This window comes from Carettochelys insculpta, chromosome 8 (assembly GCF_033958435.1).
Source record: "Carettochelys insculpta isolate YL-2023 chromosome 8, ASM3395843v1, whole genome shotgun sequence".
NCBI lineage: Eukaryota > Metazoa > Chordata > Testudines > Carettochelyidae > Carettochelys > Carettochelys insculpta.
In genome coordinates, this window is record NC_134144.1 from 59,818,370 (window position 1) to 59,835,508 (window position 17,139).

The window sequence follows — 17,139 nt, forward strand, 5'->3', positions numbered from 1 at the left end:
ACTTTTAATTGGCCTCAAGTGATAGAAGGTTTTACTGTTAGCATAATTAGACTGCTTTTCCTACCCTGGGGAAAGCAAAGTAGTACCCAGGAAACAAGAATGGTAGATTAGAGTCTAAAGGAGGCCAAAGTGTTTAAGGGTTTATTACATTTTGCATGAAAAAATAATTATACCTCAATAGAGTGCTTAAAATTATTTCAAGTGAGAAGTTCAGAGTATTAAAAATGATATAACCCCACAAATATTTAGCCTTGAAAGCTAGATTTATCATTCACATACCTCCTCTGTAATCTCAAAGTAGTAGTGTCAGCTCAAAATTTGGTGGTAGGAAAACTATTTCTCTGTACATACATGAATAGTACTCACAAAAATACAGATGATGTTCTAAAAATTAAAAACAACCAGAAGTTCTGTGGCACCTTTTAGACTAACAGATATTTTGGAGCATAAACTTTTGTGGGCAAAGACCCACTTTGTCAGATGCAACGCACAAACTAGGTCTTTGCTCACGAAAGTTTATGCTCCAAAATACCTGTTAGTCTGTAAGGTGCCATAGGACTTCTCATTGTTTTTGCAGATACAGACTAACACGGCTGCCCTTCTGGTTCTAAAAAGGCAGGTTCTGTGAATTACAGTAAAACCCCCAGTTACACGAGTTCTGTTCCTCACAAACCCCATGTATCTCAAATTTCATGTAAGTTGGGGGAGGGGGACCCCTCTCTCTTCCTCCAAGCCCCTGGAAGCCTGGAGCCAGACACAGAAGCTCCTGGGTTCTTTCCAGGCTGCTTGTTTGCAGGGGCCGGAAAACTGACCAGACACGGCTGCCCCTGGCTCCCTGCAGCTGAGGGGCTTCCCCCAGCCTCCCTCCCTCCTCCTCGGAGGCCCCAGAAGCAAGGCACAGCGGCGTCTGATCAGCTTCCCAGCTCCCCACTCAGGAACCAGGACGTTGACCAAGTGCTACTGTGCCCAGCTCCCTGGGGCTGGGGGGCTTCCCCTCCTCCCAGCAGCAGTGTCCCCCGGCTTTCCCCAGCTGGAGGAAACCATGCCCCCCCAACCCCAGCTGGGGAAAACAAGTGACTGAAATCCGGGATCTTGACATTCACATTAATATGATTAATGCATATGTCAAAAAAAAAAATCGCATAATGCAGGGGTTTACTGTTTTGTAGAGAAAGTCACCTGCATTCTAGGGGAGGCAGAACACACCATCACAACCACCCTTCTGGCCTTAGAATCTATGAATTTCTAAGGAATTCTTCCTCCTCCCTTCCTTTCACCTGTACTCCATTTGTATCTGAACTGTCACTAATTGCCCTCCAGATGACTCACAAAAGGACGCAGCAGTTATGCCAGATACTACATCAACACACACATTGAGGACACCTGTATTAAGCTGCCCCTTTCTCCAGCAGAAACAAACAGCTCTAGGCCATGCCCACATCTCCCCATCCTGCTGTAGCTTCCTCCTGATGGTGGTGCTCTCAACTGGACCAGACAGATTCCTTTAATATTCTGGCCTACATCACAGCAAAAGCCCCTCAGAGTGCCAGCAGCACTAAATGTACCCTTAGCCCTGGCTCAGCCTCTTACTCTTCCCACCTCCCAGCTTCACAGTGGGGAATAAGACGATTGTCCCCTTACCCTCTTCTCCATCTCAGAGGCCAATGTGCATGCTGGGCTGGGACCCACACGTGTTCCTGCAGTGTGTTCTGTCTGTTAAAGGAGGAGGGAAAGAGCCCATGCAACATCCATCTCTGAATCTTAGTCATGCTCAAGCATTGCAGGTAGATGGAAGTCTTCCAATCCCTGATCTCTCTCCCAGGCAAATACAGATCCTGAGCGGCTGGACATTTATTCTGCCACTCAGGAGAAATTCAGATGCTGGCCATCTGATCAGCAGAGCACCCGTAGCTAGGTTTTTGTTTCTACTGGTGGTGCACATTTGCACATCCCTCAGAACCCTTAAAAATTTATTCCACACATGGATGGAAAAGATTAGAGGGAACCTTGTTCCTGAGAACAGGGAAATAACAAAGGCTTTCAATGGCTTCTTTCAATGAGCGGGTAACTGAAGGGCGATATGGAGATATGGAGCTGAAGAGGGTTAAAAATAAAAGAGAGAGAGACTGGCTCCAGTAAAAACCTGATGCACTCAGGTTAAATAAGACAGCCTCTACAATTTTAGAATACCATTCCCTTCCTATGGACACATAGGAGAATCTGAGGCATTAGTATTCCCCTCTAGCAGTGTTTTCTGGCTGTCTCCCTCTGAGCCGGGCACCAAGTCATGTACAGATTGCTCACATACCTTTCCCACTTTCAGAGATAAGACTCATTTGTGGCAAGTTCACAAATGATTTATTAAAGTCTTCACCTGTGAAAATTAAATGCATTATCTATTCCTCTATTGTTTCAGATTCCGGTTATACCACATTTCACAAAATGAAATCTTTTGTTTCCTAGCTGATGTTAAGACCATTATCTTTAAACAATAATTGCAACTCTGTGAATTTTAATGGAAGAGCTTTAATATTGGAGAATTTATTAGTAATTTGGAGCTTTCAACTTGATCCTATGTAACTCCTTGACTTCCCAAAGGCAGATATTAGCATATGCAACAACTATCAAGTGAATGCTTATTTTCTCTTGTAACAAATTAATCCCTGGACCTGCAGTTTTACTGGGTAGCTAACGCAGTTGCAGAACTAGTCAGGAGACATTTCAAAACAATCTTTTCCACTGATTTTTAGTGTGGACGCTCTGTGGATTTTGTCGCTGAAACACCTGTGGTGTTAAGAAAAACCCTCTAGCGTAGACGTAGCCAAAAGGCTTAGCATTATTTCTGAACATGAAATCTATGGGCCAACTTTTCTGCTTTCTCCAGAGTGGGGTTTTAGATGATCACCACTGGCCTCAAGTTTGACACTTCCACCTCACCTGTTTTTTATTTTTAAAACCACTCATTTACTTTGTCCATATAAACCTTTAAAAGCAAAGAGCTTTAATATTTGAGACATACACAAAATTCAGCAATATTCTTACTCCCACACACAATGTGCACTTGTTAGTTATAAAAGGAAAGATGACCCAGAATATATACATCCAAGTAATTAAAAATTAAATATACCCCAAAACAAAGCTGTATGCAGTAGCATGAAACACTTTATGAGCTGCCCCATGACCCCTGCCACATACCAAACAAGTTACATTTCTATATGTTCCAACCATCACCACTCAGGCTCATCTGTGTGGCAAAAGCAGCCCCCTAGCTGAACTCCTGTATTAGCTCCCCAGGGCAGGTAGAGATGGAGGATTCACAATACCTGTTGACACTTAACTACCCACACAGTTCTTCCCAACCCCGACTCCATCCAGAGGGCATGTGCCTAAGAGCTGGTGCACCCTGGCCATGGTAAGAGTTGTGCAGCAGCTGGGGGGGAAAACTATGGTCCCCTGGGCAGGGCCTTTGGGGGGTGTATGGCAAAAATAAATGCCAGGGGCTGTTTAGGACCCATGCACCATGTGGAGGGTCCATAGCAGCTCCCCACAGTTGCCTGTATGGTCTTATAACCAGGCTGCAACACTGAGGCGCACACCACCCTGACCAGATCCACATCAGGGAGACCCACCCAAGCAGGTCCCTCCCCCTGCCCTGAGCAGGGGGAAGGTCCCCTGAGGAGTGTGGGCACAGGCAGTTTTCACCCCATCACACACTCCAGCTGAGAGGAGTGGGATGTCCCAACTCCAGCTTGGGTGGGAGCAGGACCTCAGAGGGGCAGGGCATGAGGTGGAGCCCCGAACCCTCCATCTTTGGGGAGGCCCCAGTGTCCTGGCCCTAGTGAGTCTAAACACCAGCCCTGGCAACCCCGTAAAAATTAACTCACAACTTCCTTTGGGGTTCCGACCAACAGGTATTTGCATTTCAGATTGCCAGGGGTGGTTATATTTTCCCTAGTGTATCATTAAGATTCTAGTTTGCTCCCATTTATAGGATATTCCCCCAGATCTCCCCTAAATTCTATTTGTTGTGGCATGTGCAATAAAATTCCTACATCTAAGTTCATAATTAAAGCAACGAAGGGTCCTGTGGCACCATATAGACTAACAGAAAAGTTTTGAGCATGAGCTTTCGTGAGCAAAGACTCACTTCATCAGATGCTGGTCCAGCTGGTGGTCAATCTTCCCAGGTTCAATTTAGAACACCTTCTGGTGACATGTTAAGTCAAATATTCAAGGTAACACCATCTGCCTTGGTACTCCTAGCAGTTGCAACAAGTAAGGGATGCCAAAGGGAAAATATCTCTCAGACCTCCAGCTGTGAGGATGGTGGTAAAAATTAGTTTTTAGATAATTTGACTCGAGCTACACAATTCTCATAGCTAGATCTGTGTGTCTTTAAAGTTGATTTTCTCCTCCCCATATAGACCAGGCCCCAGGAACTTTTTAGGAATGAATCATCCTCCAATGACATGCAGCCACCTCAGGGGTGAAATACGTTATCTGTGTGGCAGAACGTGGCAAGGATATGGAATCATTAGGGACACAAGTGAAGGAAACCTTATTGATTTGAATACATGGGGGGGGGAAATCAATAATCAGAACACAAGTGTCAAGATACAGCAGTGCACCAAGGTTAACAGCTCCTACTCTTGTGGAATGAACGAAGGCATCTTTAGGGCCAACAAGCAGACAAGACCTTTGCTTTTAGATCTTATTCAACAGACAACACCAAACACAGTGCTGGGGCATTGACTCAATACTAACTCAGAGTGGAGGCCACCAAAACAACTTCCTGGATTATCTAGTTTTACCCCTTAAATTCTTCAGCCAAACACTTATCTAGCCGCCCCTGCTAAATTTATGAGCGCTGAAAATACCTAAACACCAGGCAGTATTGATGTATATAATTTATTGATCTGCGTAATCAGAGTCTCTCTCCAAAGAAAGTCCAACCAAGATAGGTAAGGGGGAAACTATATAACATACCCAGATTAAAACGATTACCAGCCTACAACATATGCCATCTTCAGGCATATGTCCAATAAAGAGAACTTGAGTGGAATGATTAAAGAAATCAACCAGAAGGTGGCAATGGAACTGGCTTTCAGTACATGGGATCGAGGTACCATCTGGAAATTAACCAACTTAAGCTGTTCTTACAGTTTTTGTCCAGTCTTCAAGCTGTATACCTTTTTCTGTAAGAAAGATGAGCAGACAATTTCCAGCCTGTGAAGAAATGTCTAATTTTCCTGTAACAGAAGTCCTGCCTTTGTCATGTTTTGCAGCAGCTAGGTCATCTCCAGATGGCAATCACGTATTTTTAGCACAGTACCTGAAATAATCCGTTCTCCTGAAAATCCATTTGCCGCGTGTCTTACAAAATATATTTTCACTGTGATCTTTTGAAAACCTATTTCTATACACAATACTTTTATTTTGAGCTACACATTAATCTGCCAACACAAGATTGCTCCTAAGGGTGCGGGGGGGGGGGGGGAAGGAAATCAGCTGTCTTTCAGTTTTTGGGGGGTTTTAAAATTTCTGATTTAAAGAAAAGCGCTCACATTGGTCGTTAGTTCGGTTTAGCTTTAATTGACTGTTTGGGTCAGCTTGCATGCCTGACATCTTGTAGCATTAAAAGATTGCCAAACTAATGAGTAGCAGACATGGGCAGCAGTAGTTTTTGTGATTATTCTCAATAGCACAGCGGGACTAGACGTCTGTGTTAAGAATCAATACTAAGTGATGACACAATAGGGATCAAAAAGGCAGCATTTGACAGTGGATAGGACACTGGCATGATAGTCAGGAAACTTGTGTTCAATTAATTCCTGGCTCTGCCACTGCCTTCAGTGACCTTTGGTAAATTGCTTCAGCTCTCAGTGCCTGCTTCTTCTCCCACACTTTTCCTTGTCTTGTCCATATGGACTGTAAGCTCTTTGGGGGAAGGGACTGCCCCTGCCTATATGAGCCACATACAACAAACAGTCTTCTGAAGCTTGAGAGCTGGAGCACCTCTCCTGTAGCCAGGAGCTGGTGCTTCCACTCTGCTCCTGATGACGTCCCGCGCTGCGGCAGGTGCGCCCTGAAGAGCTGAAGCCCAAAGACACACACCCCCCCCCCAGCTGCGCAGAAGCTTCTACTGCACCCTCCGCTGCAAGGCAGAGGTCCTGAGCTTTCCCAATCTCACACACACTCTGGGAAGTGGAGAATGGGAAGGTGATGGTGGGGGAGGGGCACCACAAGACACACTTTAATGGTAAGAGCCGCAAGCGGCTCATGAGCCACAGTTCGGCCAACCCCGGCACATAGCATAGTCCTAGTGCTAGTGGAACACAAATGAGATCCAGGTGAACATTGCCTTGTGGCAGAACACTAAGTCATCTGGAGCAGTGTGAACTCCTTGGCAAAAAGACCTCTCCGTATTTGTCTAATGTACATAATAACATCAGCGCTGAGCCAAAGGCGCCCTCAAGCCACCTCCAAATTGTAACACTTTCTAATGAAGAAGCTACATAAAGCACCTGTGAAAAGTTCCTACTGGTACCCTGGGGGATATTGGCTACTATGTTTCTTCTGCAATAGCAGGAGGCAGCGGAGCAGTCTGCACAGAGGCACTGTATCCAGGGCGTACGGCAAACCTGGCTCTGTTGTGTTGGGAGAAGGGCAGGGTCAGTACATCTGTACTTACACAGGGAAGAAAGCTCTGTAGCCCCTACTCCAGCGAAACAACTGGGAGCTGCAGATATTGAGGTTATGTCTACACTATAGCACGACCCCCTGCTGCTGAGCTATGCCCCCTGACTTGGGCTCAGTCTGCATGCCTGTTTAAATGCAGTGCAGGTGTCCAGGCTGGGATGTAGCCTGGGTTCTGTAACACACACACCCCACATCCCAGAACCCTAGAGCTTGGGCTCCAGCCAGAGCCAGAAGATGTACACTGCAATTAATCAGTCCCTTAGCCTGACCCCTGCACGCCTGTGTCAGACACCTGCTACTGGCCCGGGCCAGCTAACTGCAGTGTAGACCAGAGCTTTTTTTGTGGCAGTACATGCTGGTACTGAGTACTAGCACCTCTGCCATAATAAATCAATGTTCCCCCAACTGGGGTTCCTGCAGGGTTCTGTGCCCCAGTCACAGGGCTGGGAGCCAGAGCACCCGCTGCCCCCCCCCAACCAGCAGTGCAGGGCTGGGAGCCCCCAGCCATGGGAACTCTGGCTGGGAAGCTGGGTCCCTGGCAGCTCTGTAGCAGGGAGCTGGCTGGGGGGGAAGGAGGGGCGGAGGTGGCAGCCCCAGCAGCGGGAACTCAGTGGCAGGTGAGGTGTGGGGACTCCAGATGAGTACCAGCACCTTTTCCCCCCCTCCAAAAAAGCACTAATGTAGACATAACCTGAGAACCACATGGTTGCTTCATGCTCTAAGCAGGGGATGCAGATTCCTCAGCAGATGGCCCATGATTTGGACACTCTTTTCCACAGCAAAGAAGAAATTAGGAAAACCACAGCTCTCAATATTTTCAGGCCAAAGGGAGTCTATCCAGCAAACCCTCAATTTAATGAGCTGATGGGGGAGGATGGGCATCTGCTATTCCTGAAAGTCCATTAAATCAAGGGTTTTCTGCCCATCCACCCCACCAGCCTCCCCCAGCCCCAGCTGCCCCCCCCCCGAAAAAACACACTGCCACTCAGACACACCACTGGAGTAGCTGTTGGACCCCACCATACAACTAGAGCTGCCTTGCTGCGTGCAGTCTGGAGGAGCCATTGCCGGAGCCACCATGCACTCCTCCCAGCAGGGGTCGGGCACGTATGCAAGTGCCAATCTGCCCATGTACGTATGCCACCCCTAGTGGGAGGAGCACGTGGCAGCTCTGGTGGAGGTGGTGGCAGCGTTAAGTCTCTTTTTTGGCGGGGGGAAAAAGGGGTAATTTTACAGACTGCAGCAGACTTTGGGAACAATGGGGAGGGGACATCAGTTGTTCCTGAAGTACAAGTTCAGGCAGTGCAAAAACATAGTTAGCATCTAGCCAGGTCTCTTATCACCACTGTAGCTTTTGGCAGGAACTGAACAAGCTACATCTCCACTGTGACACTGGGCCCCATTTTTGTATGAAAAGATGTTTTAAATATGAATATGCATAACACATGTTATGCAAATGTGGGCATGTAACGTGTCCTGGGAGTGCTTGTAATTCCCGACTGTGTATATTTCCATTTGTGTGTATGAATAATTTTTATATATTAAGTTAGAATTATGAAACATAAGCCCATTTATACTTCTAGATATGCTAATGAATGCCATTAGCAGAACTCAGGGAACCTAATGGCCCTGTGCTCAAGGCAATGATCTGTAAATAGTCTTGTTTTTCTTGTAAGCCTAAACTACGGTTTATATCAAAAGACATGTGATCATGCCATCTGGTACTAGAATCCACCTTGAATTTTGTACTTTTCCATGTGGGTGGGCAGAAATCCAACAAAGATATACTGCCCTGGGGGATACTCTATACAGGGAATGGGAAACAAGCAATGATTGTCTTCAGCAGGCTTCACAGACTGCTCCCCACCCCAAAGGAATATATGACGAAAACTTGAAAAAAAGAACAGGGGCAGAGAAGCTGCTGGATCCAGGTCAGCAAAAAGATCAGCTCTGACCTGAGACAGATTTTTACCTAAAATAAGAAGTAGAGTGAGAAATTATTATTTGAAACAACTTCCTTTAGGGTATCAGGCTTAGCTGGCATATTGATGTGCTATCACATACAACTATTCAAATCCCACTTTTTACACTTGACAAAAATCACTTTTATTTATTACAAAACACACCTGGCTGCTGTGTCAAATCCCTGGAACTACACATTCCCAGAGCTGAACCATTCTCAGCATCTGAGTTACTCTGCTGGGGGCTGTTACTCCCTACACTGCCTTTGCAGATGGAGACCAGAGCCTCTGGTTCAGCAGAACAGGGGTTGGGATGCCTAGAGGTCATGTAGGTTAGCTCAGTGGTACAACCAGCCAATCAGGTGACAGTTGCTAGGGGATCTCTGACACCCAACTCATTACAACCACTTTTACGGTCAACCCCAACTGGCCACAGAAACTTTCACTGAGTTGCCAAGGTTTATCCTCCATTTACCCAAGTTCTACTAGTCCAACACTTTTCATGGGCATAAGCAGAGGTGAAAGCGTGAGGGCACACCCAAACGAAAGTGGCTGCTGGTACAGGTGGACACACAGCCAATGCTGAAGCACTGCTATGGCAGTGCTTTAAGGGCTGTACCAGCAGGGCTTCTTATAGCGCAAAAAAGGGCAGCTGCCCCAGGGCCTGTAGCTCCCAGCCACTGCTACTGCACCTGCCCCAGGCCCTGTAAATCACCACCAGAACTCTGGACAATGCAGGCCAGGGAGCACTGAAGGGCTGGCGAGGGAAGTCTCACCCCAGCCCTCCCTTCCCCCATCTGAGGCCCAGAGCTGCCACCCCACCTTGCCCAGGAGGTCAGCCACCCTGCATACTGGGAAGTGCTTTAAGTTACTTTCACCCAGGATAGGTCTCAAAAAATGTAACAATCAGCTAACTTCTGCTGCTGTAAGTGTAGCAAGATGTCTGAACATAAAATAATGCACAAACATGAATCATACAAAATGACTAATTGTCAGGCAAGATTAGAATCTAGATAGACTTACATTACTGCTTATAACACCAGGACAGAGATAAGTGTCCAATAGAGATATGCATTATATTAATGTTTGCAATGAACAAGGAAGCATTGTCAATTATGAGTCATTTAAGCAAAGTGCACAGACAATCAAACCAAATTCTCCTTGCTTTACTCACACAAATAGTCCCATTGGAGGGAACGTGTTTTCTCATATGACCAAGAACAAATTCTGTTTCCAAAGTGATTAACACACACACACACAGAGGAAGGCAGGAAAAGTCACTTGTAAAACCTCCTAAAGTGGGCCTATTTGAAGTTCAAAAGGCTTAAATTGCATAAGTAATGAGGCATCACAGTGCTTATATCCACTGTAATATATGAAAGGAACAGCACTGTACTGCTTAGAAGGGCATTACACTTAAAAGTTGCAAGTTAGTCCTCCAGCACTTTGGAACAACTTCGTACTACTTCACTAGTGTAAATGTACCATAAATCTGGCTTCTTCATACACCAAAGGATTCCACCAGCACTACAGGCCGAGAATTGCTGTTCTGGCTCCCACACCATTCCACTCCACGCTGACAGGTCTGGAGGAGGTGGCTTAAAGCCAGAAGTGCCTGCACCCCAGCAATTTACAAATGCCTGAGCAGCTCCTTTGGACCCGAGACAGTCGGAGTAAATTAAAGCAGTCAAAGCCTGGGATTCAGCTTAGCCCAGGTCCGAACTAAACCAGCACCATAAGAACCGGGAAGGTAAACGTAGTTTAAATCTACCTTTACACCATCCACTCCCAGTGCTGCATCAAATGTCCTTGGGTCACAGTCTAGAGTCCGGTCCATCACATGAGCATATTACAGACTGTCAGACTGGAAATCAGACAAGCATCTTAGCAACAAGAACCAAAATTTCTGCTCTCAGCTCTAGCTAACAGCTCTCTGACCTGTCAACATTCCCAATTTGTTTTCATTATTCCCAAACAGGGCACAACAACATGGCACTAAAAAAAAAAAAAAAGAGTGTCTGCTTCTACTTAGGTTCTTCTCATCGATGGTAGATTTATGAATTTCTATTTCGTAGAAATTATCACTTTTAACAACTAGAGGAAGAAAATGTGAGATTGTTTTTATTGCTGTTAGATGCTCAGAGACATCTTGCGATACACTGTCATTTACATTTCACATTTAATGAGAAATATGTTGGAAATGAGCAAATATTTGTTTTAATTTGACCCATCTGTTAAATGAAACACAAAGAGGGCTGCTAAATCAACATATTTAAATTTGGCGATTTGTAAATAATTTATGTGTTTGTTTCTTCCGAGTTAAAATTGCCTTCAGGCATAATTCTTATGAGATCCACATATGGAATTGCACTGTATTATTCTCAGGGATGCAGGCCATGATTTTTTCCCTCTTCAGTTCATTAACTTATTTTCTAACCCAAGTTAATTAGTGAGACTCATATTTTTAAGAGCCATTGGAAACACACTGTAGAAATCATTTCAGGAAATTCATGAAAGCTTTTTCCAACACTCTTTAGAAAGCTAGCAGTACAGAGAAAAATATTAGCAATCAGTGGCAACTTCCCTTAGCATTAAGTGCCAGCCAAGTGCTTTCATTTAGCTTTTAGCACTGCCCTGACCCATTCACAATTTGACAGAGTTAAAAATTTGGAAGTAAAGGTAAGGAGTGTGAGGCTGGCAAATTGGGAGCCAGCTCTTCACAAAGTATTAGATGCCAGCTAAACACTGACAAATGCATGGCTGGAAACCAGTCTGGTTCACCTGTGTATCTGAATGGTTAAAATGGGTTCTGAATTTATAACCACGGGTTTAGAGTTGAAGCTGTAATGGAAGCAACAATCTACAGGAATTTTGTAATCTCACTTATAAGATCTTTATCATCGCCCATAAGGCAATACTTAAGGTATTTATTATTATTATTAATTTTCACAGTTATAAAGTATTTTCTATGAAACCGTTAATGCTGTTGGGAGGGATTGTCCCCTGTTCATCAAGGCTATCCAGCGAGGCCAGCAGCCACAGTGGGTCTTGGGGCAAGATGTTGGGGGCGTGGCTCTGTTCCCACAGAAGGGGTGGAGCCTTGGGTAGAAGGGGTGGGGCCAGGGCTCAGTGCCACATGGACTACAACCACCTCCCTCACTCAGAGCTGCACGGAGCGCCTGGTGTGGCACTCTGGCAACAATGCAAAGGGGTTCAGGGCTCCAGCCACCACCCAGCCCTGGGCCCCTTTGAATCAGTGGGCTCCTGAGCAACTGCCCCCATTGCCCCTCTGTCCCCAGTCAGTGGGTCTGAAGCTATCAAATCCAAAACAGGCCACTGTGGGACATAAAGACTTTGTTAATTATGCCTTCCCAGCCAGGAAGAGGTGGCAAACAAGAGTGCTCAGCTCAGCAATCAGAATTTCAAAAGAAGGAAATAAAATAGTAGGCAAGGAAATTTTTTTGCCTCTCTTTTGCTCTTGCGCAATGGTGTCCACTAGCAATTCAAAGATCACCGCACTTGTGGTTGTCGTCTTTCCCTATTCGCCACATGACATTATTAAATAAATAATTGTGTAAATAAACACCCATGCCCTCCTCCTCCCCCAGAGCCCAGCTCCCTTAGAGCCAGGCACTCTCAGCCCTGCTCCTGCTTTAACTGAATGTCCTTCTCCAGAGCCAGGCACACCCAAACTCAACCCCACTCCCCATTCTAAGTCAATGCTGGTGATTCACCAGAGCTGCTGGAGCCGCTGCTGGGGATGCCACCACTGCCACCATGTGCTTTTCCCACCATGCAGCGAGGCATGTGCAGGGAGTGGGCAGACAGCACCCCCCATGTGTGACTCTCAGGAGGAGCCACATTTGAAGGCTCCAAGAGCTGCAGCTGGCCACCCCCGTATTCACCATAACTCAGTGTCCTATTTGCCTCATGTGCTGAGTGGCAAACGTGTTGGATAGTGGAGCTCGAGATACTCAGAAGGTTGGAGCTATGAAATAGAAACATAGACCTGCAGGGTTAGCCCTAAAGATGCTCAGTGCTGACAGATCACTACCCAGCGGTCTCCTTTGGGCAGTACAGGCTAACTCATTTGTGTACATAGGTTTGCCTGCTTCACAATAACATTAAAATTCTTATGTCTTAGTTGATAAACCCTAAATTAATTTACAGCAGGGCTGGCTGCTTTGGTTGCCTTTGAAGTGAGAGCAGAGGTGGGGTGCATGACTTGTCTTTTGTGACAATGACCCACCTGACTGTGTGAGTTTTGTGTACACCAACCAATCATTGCCAAGTTCAGCTTGCCTGGATGGACTGGAACATGCAATGGGACTGGCTGGAATTCCATGATAGGACCATTATACTACTTTAGGAGGTCCCACTTGTTATTGAGTTGTGTCTGGACTCTGACTGTAAGTGCCAGCCTCAGGGCAGACTGCAGGGAAGGGGCAAAAAAAAAAAAAAAAAAAAAATGTAATTTTGTTTTGCCTCTGCACACACATAGAACTCACTGCAAGACTGGGGCCTAAAAATTAATTTGAAAGTAGTTGTGGACAGCTGCAAAGCCTTCCCTCTCCCTCGCTCGATGCACTGTGTTAGTCATTGTCTTCCATTCCAGACAACAGCGGCAGCGCCACAGAAATGTATCTGAACATGCTGTATCACATGTATGCAGGCCTTTCATTCCAAATGATCCCCAAATGGTTTGCACTATGGTTAGAGAACCACTTTAGACCTGAGGACCAGACAAGTGTTTTGACAAAATACAAGCCTGCAGCCTGAAGCGTTATGTCTCACATTTGAATCCTGCAGCACATTGTGCACTGTTTGGCCATGCCTATGATCCAGCCCCTTTAATCTGCTTAGGTTACATCCTGTCTAGGTGGCATTTTTTCACTGGAGCTGCAGCTTTGACACAGGCATAATGCAGAAAGGGATGGAGAGAGACTAAATCCCTTTTCATCGTAGCTAGAACTTCAGGTTATCCATTTATCCCCCCACCCCACCCCCAATTCCACAGGCCCTTAGAAAAGACTTGGCGGACTGCAGATAATAGCAAGGATAAGACTAGCTAGGAGACTATGGGACAATCAGTGTTAATTTCTGCAAGCAGCATCCGATGAAGTGAGTCTGTGCTCACGAAAGCTCATGCTCAAAACTTTTCTTAGTCTATAAGGTGCCACAGGACCCTTCATTGCAATTTCTGCAAGGTTTTGTATGTGAAAGAGCTGATTAGTGTCAACCTCCTCCCTGAGCAGCAGACAGAGTGCCAGAAAGCTGCACTGAAACCCTATTTCGGCTTCCTCTCTGTTCCTATTTCGGCTGTGCATTCAGCCACTAGCTTGTCCATTTAGCATAGCCACAATTGTATTAAGCAAGCCAGCAAAACCAAGATTTGCTGTAACTGGAGCAGGACACTATTAGGAGAGACTCTAAGACCCTCCACCAGACATGAAGGCTACATGGATCACAGCCTGGAAAGTGACAGAGGGGTAGTGGTGTTAGTCTGTATGCTATCAAAAAAAAAAAAAAAAAAAAGCAGCCAAGTAGCACTTTAAAGACTGACAAGATAATTTATTAGGAAGAAGTGGGTCTGTCCCCTGAAAGCTCATCACCTAGTAAATTATTTTGTTAGTCTTTAAAGTGCTACTTGACTGCTTTTTTGTTTTCACAGCCTGGAAAGATTCTGAGCTGGTGAAATGACAATTTGATTAGTTTTAGTCTGACATATGTTGAGAGAGAGAGAGAGAGAGAGATCAGAATCAGACATAGTTGCAGGGTTATGAGCCTTCCAAAAAAGGGCTAACAAATAACCACAACCTTTGAGACCAAATAAACTCTCCAGCCTAGTTTCAATCAACATTCAACTTAAATATAGGAAAAACTTCAAAGTTTGCCACAGCCAGGACACTTGTCAGGCAGCATTCTGAACAGAACGACACGTCAGAGATTTATATTTTATGCCGAGATTTAGATTTTGTGAGACAAATTGTTGCAACAGCCAATAATTCAGGAATTTAAGGGAAAAAAATGTCAGCAGGAACTGTTTCAAACCAAGTCACTGCAGCTGCCCTGCCTACCAGACCAACACTGAGGCTGTTTTTCACAGAGAGACCAGCTTCATTTGTCCAGAGGGAGAGGAACGCAAAGTATAACCAGCCAGCATACATAACAAAAGTAAACTGCATATTACTTTGCAACTTCACTTCCCATGATTCTAATGGGGTAGAATGTTAATAAGCCACAGCCCAGGGAATCAAGTTTTTAAAACTATATTTATAATTTAAAGATCCCTTTAAAATGAGTAAAAATGTAAGTGGACGGAAAATAAATCATTTCACTTTCCTGTACAAATAATTTTCTTAAATTCTCATTGTGAATCTGTGTCACACACTGCAATGCACATTTCGGCCTTGGTAGGGTGATAGAGACCTCTAAGTTTCTTCTCAACACCTACCAATAAAACAAACATACTCTTACCTAGGAAGATGATGGTCTGTTTCCTGGAGTTCTTGCCCTCTAAACTCTCATTTTTCCTTAGATCCTGCTCCTGGTGACATTGTATCCCCTTAATTGTCACAGTCCCATTCTTGAAGCTCATCAGGGCTTTCATCATGTTGCGGCACATGAAGGCCACAGATACCAGCACCACAATGTACACAATGAAGGCGCTGAAGATGCTGGATTGGAAGAGTCTCCACTCGTAAGAAAGATTTGTGCAGACAGTGACATTGCTGTTCAGGTTGGGCCAATGGTGTCTGGAGGTAGGCTTGATGCAGGGTGTCACTCCTTTGTGACCCTGAACGGCTTGTAGGGGGTATTCAGTGCCCATTGCAAAGAGCAGGGGCAGAGCCACCATGATGGAAACGACCCAGACAAAGGTAATGAGTATCTTCACTTTATGGGGCCCAGAGGCAGATTTGAACTTGAAGGGATGACAGATGGCAACGTACCTCTCAAAACTGAGCGTTGCCACATGCAGTATAGTGGCGTAGCTGCAGGCCTCGAAGAGGAACCAGTACACCTTGCAGGCCACGTTGCCGTTAGGCGCAGAGAAGGGCATCCAGATCATGCTTAAGAACTCCACAGGCATCCCCAGCAGGATAACCAGCAGGTCAGAACAGGCCAAGCTCACCATGTGGTCTGTGACCGCTTTCTGCAGATAGCCTTTCTTCTGCAGCACTTTAGTGGTCTGGATGGTGACACTATTACCCAGCAGCCCGGCCACAAAAATAGAGACATAGACCAAGGCCAGAGTGATCTTGAGCCACAGGTTGACCTCAAACTCTGTGAGGTGGCTGTGATCAATCACCTCAGAGCAATTGGCCTGGCCATTCTGCTGAGCCATGACCAAGTTCAGAGAAGTGCCAGAAAGGGGAAAAAAACAAAAACCCCTCTTTCTAAATCGCTCCGCTGTTCAGGGAGACGGACCCCCCCTCTCTCTCCCCATTCAGGCCGTGGCACAAGCAGCCTGCAGGCCACACCTGCCTGAATCAGAGCTGGGGTGTTACTTACAACGCCCGCTGTGTCAATAATCCAGCACAGGTGTGGTGGGAAGGAGCTGGAGCTGTTCCCAGCGTGCAGGTTCCTCTTCTCATGAGCGCAACCAACTACTTCGCTTCCTTCCGTCTCTCTTCTCTGCTGAAATCAGCCCTGATTACTCCCCCACGCCGGGCAATGAACTGCAGCGCTGCCCGGCTCCCTGCGCGCCCAGCAGCCCCTTCCGCACACTCGGGCAGGAGGCAGGCTGGGGCAGCCGCTCTCGTTTAACATTAACCTGGGGCCGCGGGACAGACAGGATGTGATCACTGGCCGGCAGGCAGGTGGGTGGAGGAAAGAAACCTCCCAAAACAAGCGGCCTCTTCCTGGAATCAGACCCTGCAAAAGGCCTTTTACCTTGAGCCGCTTAGGTAGCAGACAACCAACCACAGGTGGGCTGGGTGTGGAGACTGGGGAGAGAAGAGTCAGCCGGTAGTTTCTCTTTCAGTAAGTTCTTGATCTGTGCTGCTGCCTTTCGCCTGCTCTGTCTGCTGTTCCTTCTCAGGATCAGCACCCTCCTCATGGGCGGGTGCGTGGGAAGCAGCAGAGGAAAACAAGGGCCCAAGTTTGCTTTCAGGTATGATTTGATTGACTCACAGGTTAGTCTGGGGTCAGCACCCCTAAGAGCAGAAAGAGCCATTTCATTTTTTTTTTTTTTGATTTGGTGGAGGGGGGGAAACCTAAGTCAAGAGCCCCAATGCATGCAAATATGAGACAGTCCTTAATAAATAACCTCAAGCCATAATTTTTGTAACCCCTGCTTTAAGAACAGCCTGCACACACATCCCACCATGCCCAGCACTATTAAAGAGGAAGTTATCCAGCATTTTGAGATCACATATCGTTTGCTAAGTATCAGAGAGGTAGCCGTGTTAGTCTGTATCTTTGAGGAACAACAAGAAGTCCCGTGGCACCTTACAGACTAATGGATATTTTGGAGCAT

The 17,139-nt window shown here is 46.1% G+C and overlaps 1 protein-coding gene across 2 annotated transcripts in view; it reads right to left on the minus strand.

The window, feature by feature from the left end:
• The window catches only part of GPR39 (G protein-coupled receptor 39), a 127,625-nt gene extending 111,288 nt beyond the window's left edge, over positions 1 to 16,337 (minus strand). Inside the window, exon 1 of one of the 2 annotated variants that reach the window (XM_075001752.1) lies at positions 15,138 to 16,325. In XM_075001752.1, coding sequence (XP_074857853.1) covers positions 15,138 to 16,005 — 868 coding nt within the window. In that variant the 5' untranslated portion in view covers positions 16,006 to 16,325. Of the gene's footprint in view, positions 1 to 15,137 lie in introns of both variants that reach the window. The other variant, XM_075001753.1, reaches the window with a different exon arrangement.
• Between the last annotated feature and the right edge of the window lie 802 nt (positions 16,338 to 17,139).